The sequence below is a fragment of the Populus euphratica genome, unplaced genomic scaffold (genome assembly GCF_000495115.2).
Source record: "Populus euphratica unplaced genomic scaffold, PopEup_1.0 scaffold30.1, whole genome shotgun sequence".
In the NCBI taxonomy this organism is placed as follows: Eukaryota; Viridiplantae; Streptophyta; class Magnoliopsida; order Malpighiales; family Salicaceae; genus Populus; species Populus euphratica.
The window spans coordinates 225,638-237,498 of NW_011499869.1; the positions used below are offsets into that span (position 1 = coordinate 225,638).

Here is an 11,861-nt window from a genome sequence, read left to right on the forward strand (position 1 = left end):
TGCTGTATAATAATAATTAAATTATCTTCAAAAATTAAGTTAACCACCCTAGCTAGGCAGTAGAATTGAATTAAGTTGCCCTCCAAGAACATAAAACTCAAGATGACTAAATTAAATATTAGCAGTAGCTTTGACAGGGGGAGGTAGCAGATAATAGAGTTTTCATTTCCAGGCTGTTACAATGTGAGTGATATTGTTCTGGTTGAACAGAGGGGAAATGCCTCTGTTAACTAGGCTTATGATGATCAAAACTGAAGTCTCTTCAGAGGGCCGGCTCAGTATATATACATGATCTTCCATGCGATGAGCTAACGCGGAAATTAGAGAAACATGATGGTATCCATGATGAATTAGTATCAGTTCCTCATCATTCTAAGTGCCAGTGCTTGAAGCTCACCCAGGTCGCTATTGCATGGCCTCTTGACCTTTGCCCGAGATTGGAATGCAAACTCCTCTCTGCTTTGTATATCTTGCATATTCATCATCCCACGATCAATATTGTTGCTGATGAGGTCAACTGAATCAAGTGAGCTTTGTGGAGAGATTGGATTGATGTAATTTGGATGAGTTGGAAGTGATGGCACCCCAGATATGTTATTTCCTTGCCACTGATGGTGAATATTCTCTGCATTAATGCGTGGTGAATCGATTAGATTTTGTGCTAGTTGAGCCTTCACTTGCATCAACTGTGCTTGCAAACATGCAACCTACCAAACAAGAAGAGTTGCCAAAGGTTAGAATTTCCTTAATTTGTACAGAAATACTGTATCTCTAGAGATATGACCCAGCTGCATGATTTGAGGACTCACACGGCAAGACACACCTCCTATCATCAACAAGGAAAAAAATACTTGATGGGTTTAATTTAGAAAGAAATTCTTTAAATAAAGATTCTGAGCTTACAGTAAGAATTGAACATTCAGGTGTAGCTTTCAATTAAAAAGAAAAAAAAATCATGAAAAAACACTGTATAATGCATTGATTTTCAAAGAAGATCATAAATCCTGGTGGGCATAAAGAACTAGACTTTTTTCTTCTTTTTCCACGATCCCTTTTCCAACCAAAAAAAAAAATGAAAAATAAAACACTGTCAAGAACGGAGAATCTTGTACTATCTATGATCCACGGTATGCTTGAAAAACATATGGAAAAAAGGAGAGGAAGATATTCTGTATGAATGGTGAATATGCTATATATATAGATTTTCAGAAACCTGTTGTTGCAAGGCAAAAATATGGGCAACACATCCATAAACGGGGTCTCTGATCCTTGCTTGAGCTTCATAGGCGATAGTGACAACCGCCTCACAGCGTTCAGCAACCGGGACATGCAACAACAACTTCGATACATTACTAGCACCAAAAACCTTATGAATGGCTGCAAATCGAGCCGGCCCTTGTTCAGAGCAAAAGTAGGGCGCAAAAATACAATCGGACGCACATTTTCTCCGGAGAAACTTGCATGCTCCACAAGGGGAGCCAGTGCCAGTCCCTGATGATGCCATGATGGGAGAAACAAAGAGAGGAGAGAATCTTCTTCAAGTTTTTTTTTTTTAAAAAAAAAAAAGAAAGGCACACGAGCACACTAGGAAATGGTGCAAAACAAAATGAGGCTAATGTGTGTGGCAAGGTTAGCTAGGGGATCAAGTGTGGTGGGGGCTTTAGGATTAAGGGACATAAAGGATCTCTTATAAGAGGAGTGAATGGGAGACACTGAAGACCATCATGTACGGTTTTCAGGGAACATTTATTAATGGGGTTTATGCAATATGAGGTTTCTATTTTATTGCCATTTTATGATCATTTTATTAATTAAAAAACATTTATTAATCATAGCTTGCTTTTGAAATTTCCTACTCCTACTTTTTCAAGCTTGATTTTTGGGAGTTTTGCTTACCAAGTTTTTTATTTTTCCGCCGAACGCCGCACCTGGGAACTGCTGCTGCTTGTCGCTTTGTGGCTGGGTTTACTCAAGCCTCCACCGCCGGTGATTGTTTACCGACACTAAACTAATAATTTAAGTCATCTTGAGTGATTAACTATAGACTAGTGTATGTTGAAGGGACAAATCTTTGATTACTTGCAAGCGTCTAATTTTGAAAGTAAGTTGCTGTAGCAGTAGTTTAATAGGAGATGACTGGCTATGAATTATAATCGGTGGACATTGACGTTAGTTTATGTACACCATGCACATTTGTTTATTATCACTTGGTTGCCTAGAGAAGCAAAGCTGACTTTTTGTTACCTATGGAAACTAGGGTTCTCCTGTTGATCATGTCATGGAATTAGTGCTCCCCTGCCTAAAGAGTGTTTCTGTCCTAGAAAAGTTGAAGTGAAAATAGCGTGTGTTTACCCTCGCAGATGATGCTTCCATTGATCACAAGAGACAAGCATGATGCCTCTCTAAAGAGGCAACAGTTTCTACTTTGGAACGAGCCCATCATTTTCTTTATATACAAATGTTGTTATTAGAGCTGGTAATCGAAAAATCAAATGAAAAGGCAAAATCCCTCGACTCCAAGCACGATGCTATAGCGATTCATGATGTTATGCCACATGTATTGCATTGATTACATTTGCTTGAGAGCACAGATCTTCAATTATCCGTCAATAAAACTTCAGTCGAGCATGCTCATGGTTTTAAGTTCAGTTAGGGCCATTGCCTTGACAATCTTTTGTGATTTGCCTTGCCATTTCCATTGCCCTTCTGGTCATGTTAGCACGGTGGTCATCCTCCAAAATCAAAGTGAAGCATGTTCTTGACAACGATTGACAGCTCAAGGTGTTGAACAAGACGTAGCTTGTTGTGGGGAGAATATGCAAAGCATTATTGCCCTTGCATCAGCACATGTGAAAGAACTCCACTGCATAAAGTCGAACATTTAACAAATTCGTCCAACAAGAAGGTGAGGAACACATCCTCACAACAACGAACCAGCTGGAGAGAGATGGGGAAGAGCATGGAAATGGCGCAAGGAAGAGCCAGCCACGTCCCTCTAAACAACATAAAATTAATTATGCCCATCATGTAAAGCAAAGGGGGCAGCTTGAACAGAATGACGGATTCGTCACCCTAACAAAGGAAAATGGCACTTTGCATCGAAAAGTACATACCCTATCATGTTTCTTACCTCACCTTTGTCACTGCATCACAGCTTCCTTGCCACAATTCAGACAGTTTGGGAATCAACATGGCAAATCTTTCCAGCTTCTAGTCTCTCAACTATGACATAATCATCATTCATTTTGGATTCCATTTCTCACATCATCCTTGCACATGGCACACATGCAAGCTTTAAGAGCTTAACCAACTCACAGACCTCTATGCTAAATGCAAAAATCTCCCAACTATTTCCTTTTTAATTCTTGAATTTCTGAGATGGAGATTTGAGCTGAACTCAAAACTTGTTCCCTTTCAATGAAGTTAATTGTGCCTATGCGATCGTATTTCGAAAATCATATAATTAGATTTTCGAGATTATTAGCCAAGATTCTTTCCCCCTCTTATGCTCACGGGATAGATTGGGACATCTACCCCTCTTCTTGGACGGGGGTGACTTTTTATGAAAGCGGAAACTTCCAAATTTATAGTTCTGCTTCTCCACCTTAATCGTGTGGCTGGACATTCACCTCTGTATTAAAGCCTCCCTTTAATCCTTGGTAGAAGCTTATAGAGAAACCAGAATTGATCGAATGTTTTACCTTGATCACACTCGTTACAAAGGGCCACAGACCACACGCCCCTGTGCTCAGACACTAAAATTTTTGGGATGGTCTTGGTCCTGCTAGGAAATTTGCTTTCCAGGAGAGCAATCGCAGGACTAAATTTTGAACACCACTACTACCTACAGCTCTGTACTTGAGGCCCGGGTGCTTGTTTACTTGCATCCCAGCATGGTACTCAGAAACCTTCATGCAACGAGGGAAAAACTCATGGATAGCAAAAGAGGGCAGCCCATAAAGAGTTGAATATATAATACCAATGCCCATAATCTGTTGTATTTAAACAATTTGACATATTCATAATCTATGGTTGGAGACAACATTTACACATGCAAAACACCCAAGTTGATGGATCTCCAGCAAACCCCAAAATGAGATCTCATCAAGACCCTCTTATGGTGTATCCAAAATGGTTTTCATGTGAGAATTTTTAACTACTGCATATCATTATATTCTCAAAAGACATGGAAACATTCCTTCCTCGTCTTCTCTTGTGATGAAACCTCACCTTCAACAAGAACTGCATTTTAACATGTCCAAGAAAACCATTTTTTTAAAACTGCTCAGTATATGGGCATTGAAAGGCATAATCATATGAAAATCATCGAGTAATTGTAAAGATCATTCATCATTAAAAGTCTGCCGTAAGCATTACTGGTTTCAATTACTTGGCAATGGCCATATAACCTCTCTGATACAGCAGTAAAAGACCTTGATTTGATCATTTTGATTAAGTTCTACAATAGTCAATCAAATTCTAGAATTTTAATCTATATCATGCTTCCACCAAAAAAAAAAAATTTACTCACGAGATATATCATTTAATTAATTAGATATTGAAGATTGAGTCTAAATCTGAAATGGAAACAGCAATGGGATCAGCAGTAGGATTTTAAAATTTCTAGTTTGCCAAGCAGAAGCAATGAGAACCAAGATGAGATAGATGGAACTTACTTAATCTGTATTATAAACAATGTACTCATTGTACATCAGCTCAGAGGCCTTTGACATTCGAAGTCACTAGTTTGCCACAAGGTATGATGAAATTATTCCTCCACTTTGTGAATTCTGACTCCTGAGGTACTTTCTTGCCTTGCCCTTTTGTAGAGTGCTTTCCCTCAGGTGGTTTTTCCAAATAATGTGACAATAAATAAAGTTTCGGTTCTTATTCAGAAAAAGGGAAAAAAAATCAGAAGGAACACTGGATGTGTCAATATTTTCCCACAAGCCACATTTGAGAATATCGGGTGAGTAAAGCAAGTTCACTACCACACAGAATCCTGCAGGAAAAGCTGTCATTATGCCATCTAAATCAGAAACCATACAGCAAGTTGAACGAGGGTGATTGCGCCAAATTTGCACGCACATAGAAGTGTGTTTTGAGTCTTGAAAGTAGGTACTTCATGCAACAAAGGTTAAGGGTAAGGATCTCTAGGACCCCACCTTCATGTCCATTACACCTTAATGGCCATGCTATTGCATGTTGAATGAGTGCATGCACAATGTCAGTGGCCGACTCAAACCAAGCAAGAGGACTAACACATGTGCACGCACACACACATACTAACACATTTAAATCATGGGATGTGAACTCACCATTGCCTTCTTCAGCTCGTAGAGCTCCCCTTGGGCAACTTCACTGAGAAGCCTTAGTCCCACTGGATTTTTCTTATCAGTAAAGCAACGCTGAGCACTCTTAGAGACCAGGTCAGCAAAATACAGCCCTTTACCAAACTGTAATGCAAAGTGTTCAATCATCAGCCTTGCAGAAGGGAGGAAGGTACAATAGGCATGTATGTGAAAATCACAAATGTAAATCTGCTGCATATGAATCCAAATATCTAGAAACATGCAAGCATATGCACACAACAAACATCAAAGAGAGAGAGATACATATATCCAGTTGTTGGAGATTCAGGAGGAGCTATTCTGAGTCCTTGGCTAAGTATGCCCACAAAGTTTGTCAACTGAGAAGCTTTAAAGGAGAAGCCTTTTGGTTTCACCTGCATACCTGATTCTGTAATCATATTCCATTACTGATGAAGAGATATAATTGATTAAGAGATACTCACCATGCCAGAGAGGCATTCTGTTCTCGAGCTTTTCTCTATAAGGGGCAAACCTACCAAATTTGCCTTCTCTCCAATGAAAATACTTCTTCCAGTTCAAGACTTCAATCCTGATAATAACATCAAGCACCAGTAATTTCTTTGTTAAGATGGCAAGGGAAGGGGGAAAAAACATGGAACAATAACTTGTCACCAGCAGATTTAGTGCTGAGGGCTTGAACTATCAGGAAGTTTAGCCCACATATGAGTTGGTGCATGAGTAGTAAGGAGATACTTCTCAATCAACTGATAGTCCTCACTCTCATGAGGGAAATGGAGATATATCACAATGGAGCTTCTTACACTTATCATCAAGGGAATCATCTCTGTACACATCAAAGCCAACTAATCTTGAAGCTATCTCAATATCCTTGTGAGCTTCTAACATTTTCTCCTGCAACAGAAACAAAACAGTGAAACATATTATTCCTCACCTGGGCAATGTACGCAAGGTAGATTTAGTCACTATAAAAGTTCAGTCAGAACATTTTTATTATATACACGCTAGTTGACAGGCACAAATAAGAAGTCCCAGCTAAGATTCAACAAAGCACTAATTTGCATGCCACAAAGAAATGAGTTAGCAATTACTATGTCTATGAGAAAACCAACCAATAAAATATTCACCACAAACGAGGCATAAAAAGACAGTTGAGTAGAGAATGTACAAAAACATCAATGATGTTATCACACATAGCATCCTGTACCTTCAACTTAAAATCATCTTCATCTCTAATCACATGTTGATGGATTAGAAGGGATCACAGTGAAAAATCTATTGATTATCAAGCTTTCTTTGATAGAAGGATTACAAGAAATGCTATTTAATAAATTCTGGATCTCTTTCAATGCTGCAAGACATGGAGAAGTGAAAAAGAAGGGTAAACTAATCGATCAAACTCTTTACAGGGGTTCTTTGCACAAAGAGATAAGAATCAAATTTGATAAAGTTATGGTTTTTATTTTTTATTTTTACAGCATCAGAAATAGAACAGCTTCGGTAACGAAAAAGGAAAGGAAAAAAAAAATTACTGGTAACAACCCTTTCGGTTATTATTTTTTACCTAGTTTTCCAAGAGGCATTTCTGACATATTAATCTGAAACTCCATCATTGCATCTCTGTAAAACACAAGACCTGGTCTATCATACATGCAATTGCCTAAAGAACAAAAAGTGCCACAAGGAAGGTAGTTTATACCTGTACATCAATTCCACCAGAGGAGGAGCTAGTTTGCTGTCTGCATCACCACCAGATCCACCACCCTCAACATATTTTATAATCTTCTGCTGATCTTCCCATCAAAGCGATTCTATGCCTTCAACATGATCAATGCTAATAGCAAGAAAATATACAGAAGTTACTCGTTGCATCCATCTGGATTGTCTCTGGAAATGATTGTAAGCAGTAAAAAAAAGGCTTACTCTTTTATCTGATTTCCCTTCTTCAATATGCAACTGGCATGTTTCTGCATCTATTCAGAAAACAAATGCATATCAGACTTCATTCTTTCAGGATTTTCTTTTACATTTTTGTTAAAAGGTCAGGATAGATGATATAATCCAAAGGGTTAACTCAGTGAAGAAAATGGAGAAATAACTTACTAACATCTAAGAAAACGCAATCATCAACGATTATACAAGCCCTAGCATAAAGGAAATAGTAATATACTCAAAAGAATAATTATTCCATCCAGTAGTAGGTTATATCTAGCTATCAAGTTATGACATTATATCAATAATTTCTGAAGCAGAAATTTGAACAAGACACACCTTAGTCCAGTGAATCACAAGCATTTTAAGGCATAAAACAGTGAATACAGTAAATCAACCTATCAAATTGTAGAAAATTGAACAATGAAATGAAGGCCAAGGCAAGCAAGATTCACAATTCCTGCACTTTTTTGAGGTCATTAATTGCAAACTCGACTCCGATTAAAAAAAAAATAGAAACGAAAAATCCCTCATCGCAAAATAATAACAAAAAAGACAAGAAAAGAAAAGGACACGCAAAAGAAGAGTTGATAATCAAAGAGTGGAAAAAAAAAGTGGAGGGGGAGGAGGAGAAAATGGGGGGTGAAGTTGAAGGGAAAAGGGAAAGAAAAGATATACAGGCATGAAAGCGTCCAGGACCATTTTGCCGAGCCTGAGTATCTCTTTTTCCATGATACCTTTGCAGTTCTTGCATGAAGAACGAGCAGACTTGGCTTACTCCGCCTTCCTTGCCTTCGGGGGTAGAGAGAGAGTCTGTCTCCGGGTCTCTGTGTTATGTGTATATTTATACGTATGTGTTTGGTATAAATATAATTTGATTTTGTGGTTTCACTGTACTCTACATTGCTTTCTTTCTTTCTTTTTCAATGAGAGTGCAGAATTTATGAAACCCAAGCCCGGCAACACGGATTTTCAACGAGTCAGATTAGGCTAGGACCAAGGAAAAATGAACCAATTTAATCCTTTGATAAAAATAAATGAATAAATGATGAATCCCTAGTTTCTAATCAGGAAAAAAAACAGAAGAAGAAATATAGTAAAGACCAGCAGAGAGAAAGGGCTTTACCTTGCTTTCCTAATCTCAGCATCTTCATAAAACATTCCTTGACTCAGAACCAAGCAGTTTGCATCTGCAATGGAACATGATATCATAAGTCAACAGAAAGAGTTATTTCTCCATGGCCAGAATAATTTTCAATTCAAAATCTAATCCATAGAGCCAGTACCTTTGTTGATCTTGGCATGGGACTGTCCACCTGCTCCCTCAATTTTTTTCCTTTCCATTCTTCCTTCAGAATTCGAACATATAAAATGAGCAAAATTAGCTAGTTAATTGCAAAAAAAATCGATGGATAATTTCACCAAATTATAGAGATTAGAATATATCGACCATACCACAGCTTCCGCTTGGAACCCGTGAATAGAAACTTTTAAATCTCCAAAACTTTCACTATCTGAAGGAGGCTTGGTGTTAGTTGCTTGGCTTCCAGAAGGATTGTGAGATGATGCTGGAGGAAGAATCCTAACTGGTTTACTACCCTTTTGTGATTTAAACCCCTGCAAAGCATGCAGCAAATATAATTAGAATTAGCTCAACTTAAGGCATTAAATACGCCAAAATTGTGTACCTTGCTAAGATATTGATTATCTGTTTCTTCTGGGATTTTCCACTTCCCTTTAAGACGTTTTGGTTCACAAGATGAATACAAGCATTTGCTCCATTCAGACAGGCAGCCCCGGCACCTATAAATGCCTCCAGAATAGCGAAAAGATCCGGAACAAATTGGGCAGCAATCAAGTGCTCCGAGCATCATCCTGTCGGCACTAGAAAAGAATTGTTGGGAGTAAAGGGTTGAATCAAAATCCAATGCAAGAGGAAGAACTTATGGTCTATGGTAATGTCATGGCGGCAATTATAAACTCATGAGTGATTCATGGTGAACTGAAATTTATTCATGATGCAAGGAAACCAAACATCACCTTTTTTTTCTTCTGGGCCATCAAGAAGAAACATTTCTATAGATGTGTATTGTCCAAGTTTATTTTTCAGGGAACAATGATTTCATGATTACTACTGGTAATGGTAGCAGAAATATGGAAAATTCAGTGGATGGCAACAGATTATCAACTAGCTTTTTCCAAAATAATCTACAATTTTTTTCTTTATTGAGCCAACTCCCATTTTAGCACTGGCTGTCTTGGCTCAAACCCCGGAAATACCTAACAAAAGATAATAAATGATAATCTCAAATATTTAAAAATTATCCCTTTTTCAGTATTAGCAAGCTTGAAAAATCATCTTCAGATGCATTCATGATAAAACCGCAAAATTTAATAAGGTATAAAGGTGTGAACGCACAAATGCAGCATGGATTGGCTAAGGTTGTTTTCAACTATCGATCATGCAAATCAAGTTCTGATCCAGTAGAATTCTGGTCATTGGCTTCGAGCATTGCACGCAACTCTAATGCTGCACTTGCTCTTTGAGGTCATCCTTTAAAGCCCACGATTCTTTTGATTGTGCCTTAAGTTCACTCTCAAAATCACAATCTTTCTTAGCCGATTTAGCCCTGCTAGTCGACACATCTCCCGTATCCCTGGCAACTTTTGACTTCTGACCACTACCAACATCATTTCTAAGTTTCCACCAGCTTTGCCTGTCGATTGCTGCAGTTTTTCATCCCCTTTCCCCTCATCTTTAATACCCAAAAGACGACAACAATGAGAAAGAGACCGAAACTAGAGACACTTACCATACCAATGAAAATATGTAGTGGTCACTACAGCATTGCATAACTAGTTTCCTATATCGTACTAGTCTCTGCAGCAGAATGAACCTTCTTAACTAGTGATTGAACTGCTGCCTGGTCAGAGGCCGAGAGACTTTCCCATCCAGATAACTTCTCCACTTGGATAGATTGGTTTCTTCAAAACGAAGGCTGCATGGTTCCACCTTTACTCAGAAAACAAAACAGGTGCGTTTATTATTTATATCAGATTTCTAAAAAAAATGGATAAGGGCAAAACCTAAAAACGCCCCTGAACTATACAGGTAGTCTCAGTTTAGCCCCAGACAATTTTTTTGTCTGTTTTACCCTCCAATTTCTGAAACTTTCAACTAAGTCCTTACATCCATATTTGACGTGGATTCCATCCAAATTGTAATTTGTTTTTGGTAAGAAACATGTCATTTTACAGAGAATATAAACAGGAGAACCTAAAGGCATGTTTAATTAATAAAGGTGTTTGGGAGCAAAATTGATAGAATCCCGGAAATTGGAGGGTAAATTATTTTCTATTTTTAAAAAGAAAAAGAAAACGAAAAAAAGATGAGGTGTAGTTTTGTTGGTAACTTAACGTTTTATTTTAGAAGAAACAAATTGAAAAATCTAAACTGTTAGAGGGCAAATTAACACTATCATAATAGTTGGGGGTATATATGAGGTTATAATGAAAGAGAATAGAGTGAGGGTGGATTTAAAATAAACATTACAGGCAAGAAACCGTCAAATCGAGTGGCGAGGACCATTGCCGAGCCTGAGAATCTCTTTGGCGATGGATTTTATGGAAAATCTTGCATGACGATCGAGCCAACTTGGCGTACTCCACCTTCCATGGATTTGGAAAATCAGCCATTGCTTTTCTCGCTCTCTGTTTGTTGTGTGTATCAGAGGTGGCACCTACCTAGATACATTCTTTCTCTCACTGTGTTCCATGTGTGTATATAGATAGACAGATATCAGTTTGTGTGTGAGAGAGATAGTATGAGTTTGGTAGAATAGAGATGGAGAAATAAGGGTGCTGGGAGGAAGGAATCTTTTAGGTGATGGATGGATGATGAGTTTTCTTTTTTAAGTTTTTAGATGATGGAGTTTCTCGTAAGCTTTCAGCGTGAGATTTTTAGTGTTTTACTGTACTTTACCTTCCCGGATTCTTACCTGGAGCTCCACGGTTGTTCCGAACTGCTCCGGTTGCCATTACCATCGGTAATGGAATAATACTAATAGAGATATTTGTCGACAGGATCTTATTTTTGAAACATGTACTGTGTGTTGCTCCGTTTAATAAAATGAGTTTTTATATATTAAAAAATGATTTTATGAAAAAATATTTAGGTAAAATTAGGAGCAGGATGCTTTGTGGTTTTACTTTTTTTTTTTTTTATCTTTTTTAAGCTTGTGTTGCTGTAGATTTATGCAGGCACGAGTATTTTATAATTGTAGGCTTTGCAGCATCAATTGGAATCCCAATTATTGAACTCGGATAGATTTGGTGAGTCAATGTAAGACTCGGTTACCTTGATAGTTAAACTAGTACGGGTTTATTAAAAACCTAGTGTAATTACTTGATAAAACTTAGTAGATTTTGTGTGTCCATTCATGATTTTTGAAAACCCAGATAAAACTTGGATTTTTTTTCAAATATGATTTTTTTATATATTTTTTTAGTTAGTTATTAATATTTTTTAAAGTTTATTATATAAATATTATAAAAATATTTTATTTTTTTAATATGGGTTTTGAAATCCTTCCGTATATT

The 11,861-nt window shown here is 37.6% G+C and overlaps 1 protein-coding gene and 1 pseudogene across 1 annotated transcript; both read right to left on the reverse strand.

The window, feature by feature from the left end:
• Positions 1-144: 144 nt before the first annotated feature.
• LOC105126747 (LOB domain-containing protein 16) lies at positions 145-1,666 on the reverse strand. Its single transcript, XM_011027710.1, has 2 exons — positions 1,214-1,666; positions 145-707 (listed from the first exon to the last, which is right to left on the reverse strand). Exons 1-2 carry the CDS (start codon positions 1,502-1,504, stop codon positions 357-359), a joined length of 642 nt encoding a protein of 213 aa, XP_011026012.1. The 5' UTR covers positions 1,505-1,666; the 3' UTR covers positions 145-356.
• Positions 1,667-2,513: 847 nt separating this feature from the next.
• Positions 2,514-11,306, reverse strand: LOC105126963 (poly [ADP-ribose] polymerase 1-like; annotated as a pseudogene).
• Positions 11,307-11,861: the final 555 nt, after the last annotated feature.

What these genes read in the sequence shown, in the direction of transcription:
- LOC105126747 (XM_011027710.1), bottom strand. Translation starts at nt 1,504, where the DNA reads ATGGCATCATCAGGGACTGGCACTGGCTCCCCTTGTGGAGCATGCAAG. An exon ending in TTTTTGCCTTGCAACAACAG is followed by an intron (nt 708 to 1,213) that starts GTTTCTGAAAAT and finishes CTTGTTTGGTAG; the next exon opens with GTTGCATGTTTGCAAGCACA.